Source organism: Borostomias antarcticus (assembly GCF_949987555.1).
Source record: "Borostomias antarcticus genome assembly, chromosome: 22".
NCBI classification, from domain to species: domain Eukaryota; kingdom Metazoa; phylum Chordata; class Actinopteri; order Stomiiformes; family Stomiidae; genus Borostomias; species Borostomias antarcticus.
The window spans coordinates 11,003,031-11,020,378 of record NC_140255.1 but is presented as its reverse complement, the minus strand read 5'-3'; the positions used below and the strand labels follow the sequence as shown (position 1 = coordinate 11,020,378).

Below are 17,348 nucleotides of genomic sequence, written 5' to 3'. Positions count from 1 at the left end.
TCTATACACAACAGAACCACCTACATTTAATGCAATTATTGTAAGTCGTAGTTTAGATAAAAGCATCAGCTAAATGTAATGCACTGAAGTTAAGGCCTTCAACGTGGATCCGTCAGCCTCACGAAACCCCTCATGGAGTGGGAGGAATGACGTGGTGAGGGGGGGGGGGTCGGAGGAGACGTCAAGAACACCAGCAGTGATACAGTACATAAGGAGGCATCATCTGAACATCACCTCGTGTGCACAGCAGCTGCATTATGGCAGACGTCTTCACACTTCCCATCTCAGGGCTGAGGCTGTGATCAGTGTGTGTATACGCAACACCTATCCCTGCAAAGCTGCCAGCCAAGCGGACTGGATGAGGCCTGTCTTGTACTGTATGTGTGTGTGTGTGTGTGGGCGGGGGCAGGCCTATTGTATCAACGCGAGCTACGATGCCGGCGCCCGTTGCGGACGGATGGCGCCGCGCGCATACATCACCGGCGCCGGATCAGCGAGCTCAGATTTACGTGCAGGGGGAGAGGTGTGATTCATTGGGATTATCCGGTGAGTTCTATCTGCATAAATCCCGTCGTTGGTTTGCTCCGGCGGTGAGTAATCACCCGGAGGGCCGTGGAGGGGGAAGGGGGATACCGGCGGCAAGTTTTTTTGTTTGTTTTGACAGCTCCGCGAAGACGTGGCGGGGAGCGGCGAAGGAGGCAGAACCCCAGTTAGAGCGACCAGCGTGTCCAGACCGGTCCGACTAGGCTGACCTTTGAACTCTTGGGAAGTGAGTGAGAGAGCGGGAGAGAGATAGAGAGAGAGATTAGAGTGAAATAAAGCTTGCTTTGGTACTCCCCTATATACAGTAGGCTAATTTTGCCTGTTCCGTATATTTTGTACAGTATACTTGCACATATTACATCCGTTTTGCACTCGCATTCTTTTTATGCTGTTTGCTTCATATATTCTTTTAAAATGTGTCACAAACAATTATCATTTCAGTTTTTCATCGTGTATACGTCCCGATCTTGCTGCTGTAAACAGCTGCCGGGGTACTGTATGGAGTGACGCTGGTTCTGGCAGCCAACACTGAGCCGGGCAGACTGGTCCTGAGGCACTCAGGCTCTCCACTGTCTGACTGCCACCAACACATCCAGAAGCTGAGCGTCCCCTTGGAAAGAACGCGTCTGACACCATCCAGACATCTCTTCTCCAGCCAAGCTGCCCTCCAGCCCCAGGCAACCTTTGGCCAATAACGATCCGGCAGGGCTTGTCATACAGTTGAATTTGCCACTTTTCAAAGTTAGTTACTGGCCCCAATGTTGTATCACTAGCCTGGAACATATAGCCAAATTTTGCTAACGCTTAAACAGGACATACATGGCAAACATTTAATAGAATCAGATATCAGTGGTTTGTCACAGAGTGAAGAGTGCTTCTACAAGTGACTGATCATCATCATGCCTCAGAAGAATCACATGATATAAGTATATGTAACGTCAATGTTTGTGATGATGGGATCTAGTCAGCAATTACTAAATAAACTTCCAAACATATTAGCTAGTTAACTAGCTATTTCACTGAAGAGCTGTCTAATGTTTTCACTCACTTGTCTGCATACTCTGGCATAGATAGGCAAAGCTTGCAAAATACTTCTCCCTTCTCCTCATCATACCCTAGCCAAGACCAGTAATTTGGCCAGTGAAGCTGGAAAAATCTCTTTTGTTGTTTTTTTCATACTCCCTGTCGCGCAGTGCTTCTGGTGAATGGTGGCTTCTTTTCTGTTGTTTTTTTTGCCAGGTTTTTGGCCGGCAGCAGGTGCCTTAAGAAACATTTATTGCAGCTATTGATTAGCGGCTATGTACAAGGTATTCGTCTGGCACGCAAAGCTTACAGCTGGGGCGAGTTGAACTACAGCCCCGACAAAAGGTAGCAAACGTTAAAGGGTGGTGTGTTGGAACAATCTGCTGATTGGGTAACACAGAGAAAACTCTGAACGCTGAACTCACCCGTGATCATTGTGTGTCCGTGCTCTCTGCCTTGTTTGTGGAATGTGACTGCAGCCGCGGTGCCTACCTATTCTCCCAAAACAATTCGTAGTCGCAAATCTCTCAAAAATGTGTTTTGTTATGAGAAGACAATTGTAAGCTTCTATATATATATATATGATCTCAAAGGGATATTTGCAGTGGCCCGAGCGGGCCATTGAAAAGCGTTATTTACTGGCCTGGAGGTGTTCAAGACAGCACCAGGCCAGCAGGCCAGTGCTTATGTCAAGCTCTGCCCGGTGTCGGTGCCTTAATCCACCTGGAGTGCCCCTCCGTCACGCTCCATTCCCTGCGGTAAGCTCTCTCACAGGGACCCGTACGGCTCTAATGTAAACCTGCTCTCTGCAGGAGCCTGCCGATGATGTGTTATCCCAGGGTAATAGTGTTCTTAGAGCTCCATCACTCCACATCACGCCCAAGATTAATGATTCCTTTTATGGCACATGTAATGTACAGTGTACAGTCACAGTGAAATGTTGCTGGCGGCTCCAAGATTATGCATGATACAGATAAATTATAAAATTACAAATAAGAATTTTACTAATTTACACAAATTACCCTCCCAGGGATTATTAAAGTTCATTTTATCAAAGAAATGACCCTGCTCAACATGAGTGTCTTTGTCCATAATAGATTTTCTGGGAAGGCATGACCGTGTATTTATGCAGAGAGAGTGGCATGCATGGGCCTGATATTCATGGGTCTACGCACACATACAGTTGACATCTTTGAAATGTTTCGTACCTTCTGTGGATAAGAGGACTCCATGTCCAGACTACAGCAGCTGCTGTTAGACTCCATGCACAATTTACGGTGTATGTAACTATATATAACTCCAACTAGAAAGTCCTCCAAAATTGCTGTGTGAGCTGTGTTATGTTAGAGAGTCCTTCACAAATACTCTCATTGGACCAGAGAGGTGTGTGTGTGTGTGTGTGTGTGTGTGTGTGTGAGGGGGGGAGGGGGGCAGCTTTCCCAGTCTGCAGCCGCCCCCGCCTGGGCCCTGTACTATGCAGCTAGCTCAACATATCCACAGTTTCATCCTGAAATAAACCTGGGTCCTGTACTACGAAGCTAGCTCAACATATCCACGCAAATTTTTCGCTAGCTCGCTTGAGTAAACCAAGCGAGCTAGCGAACGAGGACGTGAGAAGGCTACGGAGATGGGGAGGAGTCTTTGATGGGGGAATTTACAAGTAGTATGCTGGCCAGCGGTTTAATGCTTTTTGGTGTCATTTTGGCCTAATTATTACATTACTGTAAGCCCCACAGCTAAGTAAATGGCCATTTGTGCTGTGAAATGGTGGGCATGATTCGCGCTTCGTGCATGCGCACGCTTGCACACATATAGGCTGTGTTCCAGGACTTTCATATTTAGATATATAGATTTATAAATTAAGCACTGGGGTGGAATGTAGGTCGTATGCGTCTGTAGGTACACACCACAGTTGGGCAAGTTGCTGAAAATGAGTAATTAGTTACAGTTTACTTATATAAGAAACTGAAAGTAATATATTTTTAAAAGTATGATGAGTCTGGCCCCCACCATGTCTGATGAGAAAAATTCTGGCCCTTGGACAAATGGAGTTGATGACCCCTGCCCTATGCCCTGCCCTCAGACACTGTTTACTGATTGGTTAGGATGTGCACTACTCACAGTCCTAAGGGGTCAACCCTAACTGTGACCCTAACCCAGACGCTGTTTACTGATTGGTTAGGATGTGCACTACTCACAGTCCTAAGGGGTCAACCCTAACTGTGACCCTAACCCAGACACTGTTTACTGATTGGTTGGGATGTGCACTACTCACAGTCCTAAGGGGTCAACCCTAACTGTGACCCTAACCCAGATGCTGTTTACTGATTGGTTGGGATGTGCACTACTCACAGTCCTGAGAAGAGCGATGGCGGAAGGTGAAGCGCAGGTGGCTTCGGTTCACGTCTTCGATGGGAATGGCCACCTTCAGCCGGGAGAGAGACAGGCATCTCAATGAAACTCACAGAAAGGCTATACAAGTAAACACACTAGCAGACACATACATGCGCGCACGCTCAGGGAATATCTGAAGGTGTAATAGTGGGCCAGCGATGGGCCAAGTGCGTAACAAGCTCCTAAACACAGGGTGAGTATTTCTCCTGAGGGAAGAGCGAGAGCTTGCTCCCTGCCTGACGCCTGCACCTCTTCTGAGCTGGAAATAGAATATTTCTGCTGCTTACACATTCTCACTTAATCATCCAATCCCTCAATTAAAATCCATCCTTGACAACAATCTATATTTTATGAGTCAATGATTTAATATGCATTCTTTTGCATATTAAGAAGCAATAGCAATGTAGCAATATTCGCACTACAAAATCTATAAATAATATTGAGCTTGATACTTTTGTGGAAGTTTTCTCAAGTTTAGCATCAATTCGGAATATGGAATATGGCTGGAATATACTGAAGCCATCTGGTATCCTTGTGCAAACCAGAGGTAGTGCTGGTGAGGAATGACCCTGATGGTTTCAAACCAGTGGGAGTGCTGGTGAGGAATGACCCTGATGGTTTCAAACCAGTGGGAGTGCTGGTGAGGAATGACCCTGATGGTTTCAAACCAGTGGGAGTGCTGGTGGGGACGGACCTTGATGGTTTCAAACCAGCGTGGCTGCTTGACCTGGTAGTAGATGACAGACTTGTACTCCAGGATGCCCTCGTCTCCTGCACCGGGGAATATCACATTCTGCAGGTGCAGAGGGGGGGAGAGAAAGAGAGAGAGAGAGAGGGTGAGAGAGTGGGAGAGAGGAGAAAGGGAGAGAGAGATGAGAGAGTGAGAGAGAGAGAAATAGAGAGAGAGGAGAGAGAGAGAGCATTAGCAGCACGAACAAACTGACTGAGACATATTCCTTCAGATGCAGCCCTGGGGGCTGAGGGCTCTTCGTTTGACAGTACTGACGAGCTCTCTGGTCTGGCTCAAAACATGAACCCCTCCCCTGACAACACATTGCCAATTAGAATTCAATTAGAAATTAAATATTGAAGAGGGAGGGGCGGTGGCTTACCTGCTGTGCAGCGCAAAGCGCTCTCTCTCCGTCTCTCTCTCTCTCTCTCTCTCTCTCTCTGTCTCTCTCTGTCTGTCTGTCTCTCTCTCTCTCTCTCTCTCTCTCCCTCCCTCCAGCGAGTCCTGTTAGTGCTGACACACTCCAGCGCTAACGGCTTCTGACAACCTGCAATTATGAGAAATAACAGGCCGAGTGTCCCCCGCCATTGCGAGCAGGGCCGGACCACTTAGCGCCCTCCGATGGCGGTCGACCTTCGAGAGGAGACGAGAGAGGGGGGGTGGGGGGGGGGGGGGAGGGAGAGATGGTGGTGCGGTTATGGCAACAGGTGAGATCACATTGCTGGCGACGGAGTGGGGGGGTGGGGGGGGTGTGGCGTGTTGCTACTACGTCAAGCTGACAGGGGCGACCTGTCCTGGCCTCGTGTTCGGCGATAAAACACAGCTGCGCTCCCCGTCGGGCCGGCCGAGTCTCTCAAGGCCTGTCTGGGTGCAGCCGCTCCAGTTTTGATTGCTTCTTGTAAACCGGGTGCGTGATTGCGCTCGCGCCTTTTACCGCATGTCGTCTGAATTCTGTCCGGGTCTCGGGTGTAATCGCAGGAAGTGAGGCGGCCCTCGTCTCAGCCGCAAATCTCCCCGAGACTACTCTCGTCTGCTTTTAGCCTGTTGAACTCCGCAATCACGACGCCGGGGGAGTCAAACAGTTTGGAGAAGGGTGCTCCGGTAGCTCGATGGGCTGGGGCGCATACCATATAGAGGCTCGTCCTTACCGCGGCGGCGTGGGTTCGAATCCGGCCCACGCCCTTTGCTACATGTCTTCCCCTCTCTCTCTCTCTCCCACCTTTCCTGTCTGTCCTTACACTGTCCTATCCCAATAAAGCAGAAATCTCTGAAAAATATCCCAAAAAAAGTTTGGAGAAGGGTGTCAGAGAAAACTTGTGCGACGGGAACGCTGCCCGAAAGCTCCCGTACCGCCAAGGACGATACGGCCACGACACCTGCGAGCGCAATCAATGTTTCTTAATCATCGTCAAGAGATGTCAGGCTCCGATCTTTATAGCCGAAAGGCGGCAGACTTGAATACAAAGCACAGCGAGTGATGACCCCACTCTTTCAGAGCTGTGCGAGCAGAGCCCTAACAAGAAAAAAAAAAAAGAAGCTGAGTCAGGAAAAAAAGAGTTATATCACCGCTGGTTTTACAGTGCAGAGTAATATCGTCTCGCCGTCTCCGTCACGACGGCAGTAAGTCGTGTATCTCGCCGCGCCTCGGCACCGGCCGACGGGCTCCTCCCTTCCCATCCTGTGGCTTGGAGAGGCAGAGCTCATCATGGCCGCCAGCCACTCTGCGGCCCTCATCTGCACATAATCACCGCCTGCGTCTGTGGGCGGCAGCGTGGGTGGAAGGGGGGTGTCTGGAGCGCAATCACAGACAACTGCTGCTTTTCCAATCTCAATCTGGAACTAAATGCATGATTGAGGCACCTGAGCGTGACGGCACTCGGCGCTGATCCCCCTTCCTCATCCGGAACGTGATCTAACAGGGACGCACGTCCATGATCTGGGGGTGGGGCTTTAATCAGCGCCCCCGCTACACCCTCCTCCCGCCACCTCCACATACCCCTCTGCCCCCCTCTCCTCTCTCCCCGGTGAGGTGGGAGAGGTAGAGCAGGAACGGAGGGTGAAGATGGAGAAGGAGAGAGAGAGAGAGAGAGAGAGAGAGAGAGAGAGAGAGAGAGAGAGAGAGAGACACAGACACAGAGAGGGGGGTGGGGGAGTGAGCGCCTCAGGTTCAAACTAGCATTTCATTAGAAAAAGTTTCCAATTATATCCGATTTATGATTCCAGAAGAGTGCCCACTGCCATCTGAGGCCTTTTAATGACAAAAACGGTTGGCCAAGCTACAGCTCTCTATTTGTGACACAACAAAAGGCAGGTCAATCAACCAATTTGGCAGTCCGTCCGAGGGTATTTAGTATTTTAATAATAAGTAATTTTGGGCATTCTGGCCCTAAGTACAGTAGATTGCTCAGCCGAGACGGTAGTAAGCACTGCAAATGACTTGACTTTCCAACTGTGAAATTCATTTTGGCACTTTTGGCACTCCCTCACCTGCAGGCTCAACGCTCTGGACTGGCAGCAGGATCTTAGGGCAGCTAAGACCAGCGTCTATCGTCAGTGGTAGAGGTGTGGAACTCTGGGGTACTCTACCTCAAGTTTCTTGCCGTCCTCGTCGTACACCGACATGGTGACCTCCACGTTCTTGGGCGTGGTCTTGCTGCCTTTGTCAAACTCGCCCTGGACCAGCGTCACGTAGATGTCATTGCGCACATCACCTTGGAGGCGCCGCACAGTGAAACATGCATCATGAAAGAGTGGGTCACCCGCAAAAAAACATAAGTAAGTAATAGAGCAAGTTTAACCCGTGACATGCATGGATAATACTGTCAATGTGACTTTACGTTCTGCATCCTGAAGAGAGTTTCCAAAGCAGGACAGAGATACCAGTCCAGTCCTGATACCACTACCTGGCATGATGATCTCACTCTACCTGGCATGATGATCTCACTCTACCTGGCATGATGATCTCACTCTACCTGGCATGATGATCTCACCCTACCTGGCATGATGATCTCACTCTACCTGGCATGATGATCTCACTCTACCTGGCATGATGATCTCACCCTACCTGGCATGATGATCTCACTCTACCTGGCATGATGATCTCACCCTACCTGGCATGATGATCTCACTCTACCTGGCATGATGATCTCACTCTACCTGGCATGATGATCTCACCCTACCTGGCATGATGATCTCACTCTACCTGGCATGATGATCTCACTCTACCTGGCATGATGGTCTCACCCTACCTGGCATGATGATCTCGGGGAAGCCCATCTTGCGAGCCACAGCGGTGGAACGGTCAACCAGGTGAGGGAAGTCCTTCCTGATCTGATGGATGTCTCCAGGAAGCAGCTTCAGCGTCACCCACAGACCTGGAACAGCGGTCAGGGGTCAGCGCGGGGACACAGAGGTCAGGGGTCAGCGCGGGGACACAGAGACACTGTCAGTAGGAAGCGGTTATGGCCTAACTTCAGCAGTATTATAACATCACCTGAACCCACCTCTGTTTTAGGGTTACAGAAGCTGGAGGCTAAAGTTGGCTTTGCAAACAGTACCACTATTCCGGTTCATAAATTATAACAATGTTCCAAATATGCAGTCTGACTGGGGGCTGCCGGAGGACTGAAAAGACCCTGGAGTCAGAATTTCTCATTATGCTCAGTGTCCTTTGGAAATGTGGGTTGCTTCAGGTAGAACTTGTAAATAGTTTGACACGAGCAGGTGGTCTGGGCAGCAGATAGCCAGAGAACGATGCGTGGGGGGCGGGGTCGCTTTGTGGGTCAGACTCATTTTGAAACAAAGAGGAGTAATTTGGACCCAAGAGCGCATTTTGTGGGGCGTATTTCTCCCCAATTCGACACTAGTGGACGGAATGCTTTTCTCCTGGTTGAGGGTTCAGTTTAATAAGAGCTGACACAGCCGCTCCATCCAGACTACAGCTACACACATGGCATTCATACATGGACTGATTCTCGTCCCTACACACACGCATGTGCGCTCGCTCGCACACACACTCACACACACACAGACACACACTAAAGAGCACTGAGAGGTACCCCCAGAGCGCAGGTCATCCAATTACTACTGTTCACAACATGCTGAGCCTGAGCATGAGCTTGCCCTGTTCTGCGCTCTTCACGGTGGGTCTTGTCAGGAGTGACAGAGCCCTCGCTGGTGGTTGGCGCTGCAGCTCAAAGCCTTGATACGCAAGCGTGACCGACACAGCTGCTGCTGCCTCCCTCCTATGCACAAAAACCACCCGGCAGCAGCTGAACGGACCTGACATTCTGCCAAGTACATCCTCATACAACGTGACCATGGAGACGGTGGTCCTGGTCCTGCAGGTGGCTGCTGTGACTCGATCAGCAGGACTGGGTTTTATATAGGAACCGGCTGAAATCTCACTTCATGTGACAAAACCCAAAGAAAGTGGAAACGGTACGGTTGGTGCATGGAGAGAAACTTTTAACACTACGGAATAAAGTATTTCCGAGTTCAAGGAAAGTTTGGCTGACCTAGATACGAGACAACAATCAATAATTCAAATGCTCTCGAGTGAAGTCAAGCGCTTGGGGTTTGAAGACCTACAGTATGCAGTGAGACCCAGCTGATAAGGGAGAACTGAGCATATCACTGAAAATACCAACAGGCCTTATGAACATACATACATCACGTCACGTCACTATGGGACCGTTTGTGTCCCAGAGCCACCCCACCCCCGCCCCCCCCCCCCCCCCGTTCACGGTACCTTGGCCCTTGTGATTGACCTCTTTGGCGGCGATGACTTTGTTGATGACTGTCTGGAGGAAGTCGTTCTCCCCCGCCACCCTGGGTGAAAAACGGGAGATGTTCAGCTGCTTGTGGCGAATGGCGTCATCCAACGCTAGCCTGGAGTGTACACACGACGGCAAAACACCACAGGGAGGAGAGAGAGGAAGGGAGCGAGGAAGAGGAGGAGGAGAAGGAGGGCGGAGACAAACAGAGGGGATGGTCGTGAAAGAAGGGCTGGGGCGAGAGAACAGCAGAGGAGAGAGAGAGAAGAGGAGAAACACACCAAACAGTGATGCCAATACCAAGACAGGGACCAAAAGGCATGCGTTAGCCAACAGTGGGGCAGGATGGGTAAACGACAGAAAAACAGAGAAATCATTGTTTAGAAGATGGCGGCAAGTCTGGCCTGCTAGGAGAAACAGCGACAGTTGGGAAGCGAGGCGTCTCTCAGTCCTGGGTTTACGGAAGGAAGCTTTGAGAAACCTCGAGATGCGTTCCCACCGCGATCAGAGATGAACCAGAGAAAAAGACAAATAGCCTGTGTTCTGTGACAGCGAGAGGTCTAGTTTATAGAGACAGACTGAGTGAGGCGAGAGCTAAAGAGCACGAAGCAGCAGATGTGATTTTTTTGGGGGGGGGAATGGGGGGCATGTGTGGCAGCTGGGAGACAGTAGAGCCACAGAGAGGTGTGTGTGTGTGTGTGTGTGTGTGTGTGTGTGTGTGTGTGTGTGTGTGTGTGTGTGTATGTGTGCGTGTGTGTGTGTGTGTGTGTGTGTGTCCAGTCGGACGGTTAAGGAACAGAGAGAGGGGGAGAGGAGCGGTGGAGGAGCAGGATAAGGTTTCTGCTGAGAGAAACGACAGGCCCCTGCAGGGTTCTCCAACTCTTCAATCACAAACACAACAAGCCGGCGCTCGGAAAACAACGACAAGAGAAATTAACATTTCATAAACAGCGCTAGATCAGCCAGGCAGGGTGCCTCCCTGCTCCCAGTTCCACCGCACTCGTCTCGATTGTTGTGTACGCGAGAGGGGAGGTTTGGCTGATATTTTTATATGGTTTGAGGAAATATGCCAGGAGGAGTAAAGGGCATGTTATTGGAATATTCAGAGCATTTAGAGGGAAGAAAGCAAAGCTTGATTGAATTGCGAAGCCTGGCATTATGTCTTGAGGAACGACTACATTTTTAGTTAGTTTCACCGTCTTAGATCTCTGAGCTGGGTGGAACGGGGGCCACCGCTGCCCCGGTCCCGGTCCCTGTCAAAACAACATCAAAGTCCTACTGTATCTCTGGACCGCCACAAAACTAGGGCAATTTCCATGTTGGCGTGCCGGAGATCTGAGCAAATGATGCTGTGATGTCAAACTGTCCCCGAGGAGGTTGATGACGACTTCCTGTCTGTGGGTGTGGAGGGCCTGGAGCCGGCAGAGGAGATGCAGAGACTCGCAGTCCCAACAGCACTCCTCCACACCTCTGCCCCCTCCTAATCCTGCTCCTCTCTTCCAAGCCAGAAGCCAGTAATTATTTTCATGATTTATGCACAGATCAAATTGTTAACTGTAGTGATCTGCCAACTTAACTGTCTGTATCCAAAATCAAAGCTTTTCCAATTATACAGGACATCATGTTAAGGAAAAGGTTACTCTTGACTCGGCTGAAGTCCTCGGAGGAAGCCAGCAGTTAATGAGATTGCCTTAATTAAGTCAGCAGGGAATCGTGGAGCTTCACTTGTCTTAAACTCACACTAATCAGGTGTCAAGGATCCAAAATAACACCGCGCTGTGTTTTCCCACGCGCTACAATACCCCCCCCCCCTCTCCCCCTCCCCCGTGTAGAACCGCCACAGAGGGCGGGCTGTCTGTCAGGTAAGACTTATGGCGAGGTTCTATTCTCGGCCTATTCCCGTGCAGCGTTATCCCGGGCTCCGCCTCGGTGGGCGTGTGATGGCGGCGGCGTCATACTCACGGCTGGAAGGGGATGAAATGCTGCTTGTCCTCGTCGTCCATTTTGCCGGTGATGATGTCAGTGACGTCCATTACTGAGGGAGGGGAGGAGCGGAGCAGGGGTTAAAAAGTGTTTGAACCGGGCCTGCCCATCACTGGGTTCCGGGCTCAGTAGCAGCAGCGTGGGCAGGAACATCAGCACTGCTCAGTCACATCAGAGGTGACTCCACACCGCCTTTGATTACCCGGCCTGACCCACATACACAGCTTTGTAGCGGGGAGGGAGGCGCAGGAAGTGATTCCCAGGCCGACTTCAAAAACATGTTTGATGTTGAAAACGTTGACGGCTGCACATACCGCCCTCTCTCTCTCTCTCTCCTTCTCTCCCTCTCTCTCTCTCCTTCACTGCTCCTGCTCCCATCTCTCCTGTGGCGCTGCAGCAGCTATCAACCAGCTCGGGGGCGAGCCAAAACATACAAGCCTTGATCACAGTGGGTCAATAGGGGTACAGTCTCAGAGCGATGGCTTCCTGGGCCGACGGGCCAAATCCTGGACGATAGCACTGAGGATGGTGAAGCCCTATTTTACCCGTGCAAAAATGAACACAGACCTATTCTCAAGGTGCTTTTCCCTCTAATACAGGTGTAATATTTTGGAGGAGGAGTTTGCTCATTGCTCTGATGAAAAAAAGAATCAATATCTACAGTCAGGTAATGAGACATCATACATTAGGACGTCATTTTCTCCTTCTCTTCTAGCTGGCCCGAGTACAGAGGCATCGTTGCCCCGCAGGAGACGGCCGGGCGCACAGCCAATCTAATTAGTTGACTATGAAGCGGGCAGCTGGCCCATGGGGGGGAAGAACCCCTAATTCTTCAGTCTACTTCAGCTGAAAGCCTCGGAGCCTCAGCCAGATCTATTATTCTAGCCGGGTTTAGAGCGCCGCTACGCACGCCTCACAATCGACCGTGAGGCCAAGCCACAGGGGGCCGGCGCGCCAAGGGAAACAGGTAAACACGCTTCAGGCTCCCGACTCCACACGCATACAGTACTCTAATACCACTGCTCTGACGGGCAGCCTATGCCCGGGAATAATGGTGCGTTCGTTTGTGGTCGGAGGTGGCAAGTCGCAAGTGGCAAAATACCTACCTCCGACCTGTGTGCATTCGAGCTATAGCGAATGATATGATGATGATATGATATTGACGTCAGCCGGCAACTGGGGGCTGAGAAACATATCCGAATTTGCGACGAGGAAGTGCGAGTTCATGCGGCGTTTTATTTAATAATTCCTAGTAGCAAGTCGCAATTTGCCTCCCAGTTATAAACGAACGCACCATAAGTAGTACGGTACCAAACACTACCGCGGTACTGCCAGCCATGGCCCGCGTTTGATATCGAGTGGCCTGTATGCTACGAGCTCAAAGTGTGAGTTGGCCTTCCGGACTATTCTGCTAGGGCTGGTTTACCTGCCACTCCGAAGGGTCTCCGAAGGCCTGACGTCAGCTTCTTGGTGTTGTTGTCTCTCAGTTCCATGCGTCCGACTCTGACGATCTGACACACAAAGCTTATCTTTTCTCTTTTCAGGTCCTCACTGCCCAGGTCCTGGACATGAAAAGGATGAAATGAAACAAAATCATTAAAAAAACAAAAACTGACACCGTTGCCATGACGCGACGCCAGCCAACACCGTGGGTGCCTCTACACTTTCAGGACACAATTCCAGAGCTGTACACTGATGCTTAGTGTCCACTTGTGTCTAATATGGACTTTGGCCGCCAGGAAATGTGTCTGGATGGAGGGTCATTGATGCTGATTAGCCTATAGAATCGCCTGCACCCAGGAACACTTGATTGATTGATCAAGCCTTTTCAGGTACGATCAACTTTTGTTGAGGCGGCAATTTCCGCTGCAAATTGCTTAAACTCCCTCTTCCATTGTGTCCACGGATTCATTTCCTGTGGTGATCCCTGCGCAGTACTCATCGGCGAAGAGGCACCCCTGTGACCCGGGGCCGGCCATTAGAGAGGTGACCCTGTCATAAATACGGCAGGTTCTTCCAGATGTGACCTTGGCAATGCTCATCCATCAAACACTCCAGCCTTCCTGACATGGGTGGATAAGCAGCAAATAGCCAGGACACACATGCACGCATGCACGCACGCACACACGCACACACACACACACACACACACACACACACACACACACACACACAGAGACACACAGAGACACACACACAGAGAGAGACATACACAGAGAGAGAGAGACACACACACACACACACACACACACACACACACACACACACACACAGAGAGACACACACACAGAGAGAGACACACACACAGAGACACACACACACAGAGAGACACACACAGACACACGCAGAGACACACACACACAGAGACACACACACACACACACACACACAGAGACTCACTCACTCACTCACTCACTCACTCACTCACCGTGAATACTGCTCGCAGGTTATGGAGTTGATCTATGTCTTTCACCAGGCCGGAACTTGACCATCGCACCAGGTAGTTTTCACTGACGGGGAAAAAACTTGAATCATAACACTGCAATCAGACATGCAACATACTGCTAGTTAGGGTGACATTACACCACAGCACTATACACAGACGAACCATCCCACAACAAGCTAGCTAGTGTTCATCTGTTTGTAATCCCGGAAAAGTGCTTAAATCCACTGTGTGGTTGGCAGTTTGTAGGCCAATCATGCTCACTGCTACTGCGGTGCTTGTGCGGACGAGGCGGCCATACCTGATGAACTTTGACTCCACGGGGTCGTAGAGGGACATGAGCACCTCGGCGTCCTCGCCGATCTTACACACCACGTTCTTAAGAGTGACGAAGAGGGCGAAGGACGGGGTGGAGGCGAACTTGGCCTGCCGGCTCAGGTCGATATTCTGTTTCTGGGACTGGCAGGGGAAACAAGAAACGTTGCCTTCAATACACAGGGTCGCTACTCTCCCCTAACCCGCCTGTCACCGCCGTGGGCCGAGGGCCTGTGAAGGTCACCCCTGGGGGGCGGGCCCGGCAGCGGGCGGCAGTCAGCAAAAACTATCCTCGGTGCCCAGGATGAGCTCAGCAACTGGACACTGAGTTATTTACTGTGCGTCGGGGGGGCATCGTGACAGCCGGACATGTTTATATGTTCAAGAGCAGGATTTAACAGGGGTCTATAAATCTGTCAGTCTCCGACGAGCAGGGGGGGGGGGGGGGCGTGGCTGGAGGGAGAGAGCTCAGTAAAGCAGATCTGAAGGCTGGAGAATGAGGAGCACAAGGACGGGACACTAGATCTCCGCTGGCGCCGGGGCGTCCGCGGGCGGGGGACGCCAACTCTCGGACGGATCTTCTGAGAATCCTTCAAAAAACGCCGCCGCCGCCGCCGGGAAAAAGCAGAATTAATATTCATGCGGGTGACATGAATCCATGCATATGCAAATAGGGGCAGATGAAAAGGTCACATGTGATGAGAGCACACAGCTGAGGGGCTCGGGGGCGGCCAGCAGACCCACATCCGGCCACACTGACATTCAGCAGAGGGTTAAGATACAGATCAGCCTTCTCCCTGGAGCAGTCGAGTGGTGGGGTTCAGGTTCACAACAATGGCCTCGTTTCCCCGCATTGGGTGAGTTCAACTGTAGGTGTGTGTGTGTGTGTGTGTGCATGTGTATGTATGCGTGCGCGTGTCTGTGTGTGTGCACACGTGAGTGTGTGTGTTACTGTATGTGTGTGTGTGTGGCTCGTGTCTGTGTTTGTGTGTGTATGTACAGTACCTGCGTGTGTGTGTGTGTGTGTGTGTGTGTGTGTGTGTGTGTGTGTGTGTGTGTGTGTGTGTGTGTGTGTGTGAGTGTGTGTGTGTCTGTCATGGGTGTGGAGGCCGATACCGCACTGTTCAGGAAGTGATGTATTCATGGAAGATGTGAGGAGGAATGTTCCTGGCCGGTGTTAACCATCTGCTCTGGGAGAAAGCATCCTCTCACCATTAAGCCTAATTTATGCTTCTTGAAAAGTATCGCTTGATGTAGCATTTATGCTTCGAGCAACACTTCGTGTCATCTCTATGGAAACAATCCACCGCGCGCTTGTCATTCTGTTGCGCGTTTGTTGTCATTCTGAGAGAAGCGGCTTTCTGAGGGAAAGAGTTTAATCTGAGGTAAAGCGGTTATTCAGAGAGCGTTTTTCATTGTGTTTTGTTTTCATTCTTTTCTGCAGTACTTGGGCATCTCTGTGAAGGTGCAGGGATGACTTGTACAGATGGGGATATCACCTCACAAGCTGGGAGAGACGTTCCTCTACTCCTTCCATGACAGCCAAACGTCAAATGACAGCCAGAACTAAAATAAGGCAGCAGCGGAACAAGCATATCCATGGCAACGCACAAGCCTTCTATCTAGCTATCCAATCACACTTGAGCGACAATTTGTGTCAGCGACATTACAAAAACCCGTTGGCACGCGACAGTCCTCAGCAACACTTTTTTTTCACAAAAAAAGTGTTGCCCATGACGTCAAAAGTGTCGAGGGACGATTTTAAAAGTGTCGCTCGACGAAGCATGAATTGGGCTTTATTCACACACTGCTGCTCTGTCATGACAATCCTGCTAGCACCCTCACACCTCACCTCACACCTGCCCCCCTTCTCTCTCTCTCTCTCTCTCCTCAGGGCTACCTACACCCCCCCCTTCTCTGTCTCTCTCTCTCCCCAGGTCTACCTACACCCCTCCTCCTCTCGCTCTCTCTCCCCCCAGGTCTACCTACACCCCTCCTCTCTCTCTCTCTCTCTCTCTCTCTCTCTCTCTCCTCTCCTCTCCTCTCCTCTCCTCTCCTCTCCTCTCCTCTCCTCTCCTCTCCTCTCCTCTCCTCTCCTCTCCTCTCCCCTCCTCCCCCCCCCCCCCCCCTCCCTCCCTCCCTCCCTCCCCAGGTCTTCTACCTTCTCTTCCTGGATGCGGTCCTCTATCTGTTTGGAGGCGGCCTCGTGGGCTCTGAAGAGGCTGATGGTGCTGGTCAGGTCCGGGTCCAGGATGTTGCCGTCTTTATCTCTCACCACCAGGTCCAGGTCCAGGTACCTGGCACACAGGAGCAGGGGGAGAGAAGAATATATCACACTGCTGGACACCTCTCAGCAGGAGGACAAACGAGAGAGAGAGAGAGAGAGAGAGAGGGAGAGAGGGAGGGAGAGAGAGAGAGAGAGAAATAAAGGAAAGAAAGGGAGATGAGGGGGGTCCTTTGGAAGGCAGAAGTAACGGTCTCCCCTGTGGTGCTGCAAGTACATGGGCAGCTGAGCCAGACAGACAGGGAGAAAAACAAGCAGACATACAGACAAGCTGGCATATAGACAAGCTGGCATATAGACAAGCAAACATATAGACAAGCTGGCATATAGACAAGCAAACATATAGACAAGCTGGCATATAGACAAGCAAACATATAGACAAGCTGGCATATAGACAAGCAAACATATAGACAAGCAGACGTATAGACAAGCAAACATATAGACAAGCTGGCATATAGACAAGCAAACATATAGACAAGCAAACATATAGACAAGCTGGCATATAGACAAGCTGGCATATAGACAAGCAGACATATAGACAAGCAGACGTATAGACCAGCAGACATATAGACAAGCAGACATATAGACAAGCAGACATATAGACAAGCAGACATATAGACAAGCAGACATATAGACAAGCAGACATATAGACAAGCAGACATATAGACAAGCAGACATATAGACAAGCAGACATATAGACAAGCTGACATATAGACAAGCAAACATATAGACAAGCAAACATATAGACAAGCAAACATATAGACAAGCAGACATATAGACAAGCAAACATATAGACTAGCAGACATATAGACAAGCTGGCATATAGACAAGCAGACGTATAGACAAGCTGGCATATAG

At 50.5% G+C, this 17,348-nt stretch overlaps 1 protein-coding gene across 1 annotated transcript in view; it reads right to left on the bottom strand.

Moving 5' to 3' along the window:
- dock1 (dedicator of cytokinesis 1) overlaps positions 1-17,348 on the bottom strand; it is a 246,792-nt gene that overhangs the window by 195,791 nt on the left and 33,653 nt on the right. The window contains exons 7-16 of the mRNA XM_084456190.1: positions 16,368-16,503; positions 14,193-14,350; positions 13,877-13,958; positions 12,875-13,010; positions 11,428-11,500; positions 9,441-9,520; positions 7,939-8,064; positions 7,277-7,401; positions 4,655-4,753; positions 3,919-3,991 (exon numbers count right to left, since the gene is read on the bottom strand). Coding sequence (XP_084312316.1) covers positions 3,919-3,991; positions 4,655-4,753; positions 7,277-7,401; positions 7,939-8,064; positions 9,441-9,520; positions 11,428-11,500; positions 12,875-13,010; positions 13,877-13,958; positions 14,193-14,350; positions 16,368-16,503 — 1,088 coding nt within the window. The remainder of the gene's footprint in view (positions 1-3,918; positions 3,992-4,654; positions 4,754-7,276; positions 7,402-7,938; positions 8,065-9,440; positions 9,521-11,427; positions 11,501-12,874; positions 13,011-13,876; positions 13,959-14,192; positions 14,351-16,367; positions 16,504-17,348) is intronic.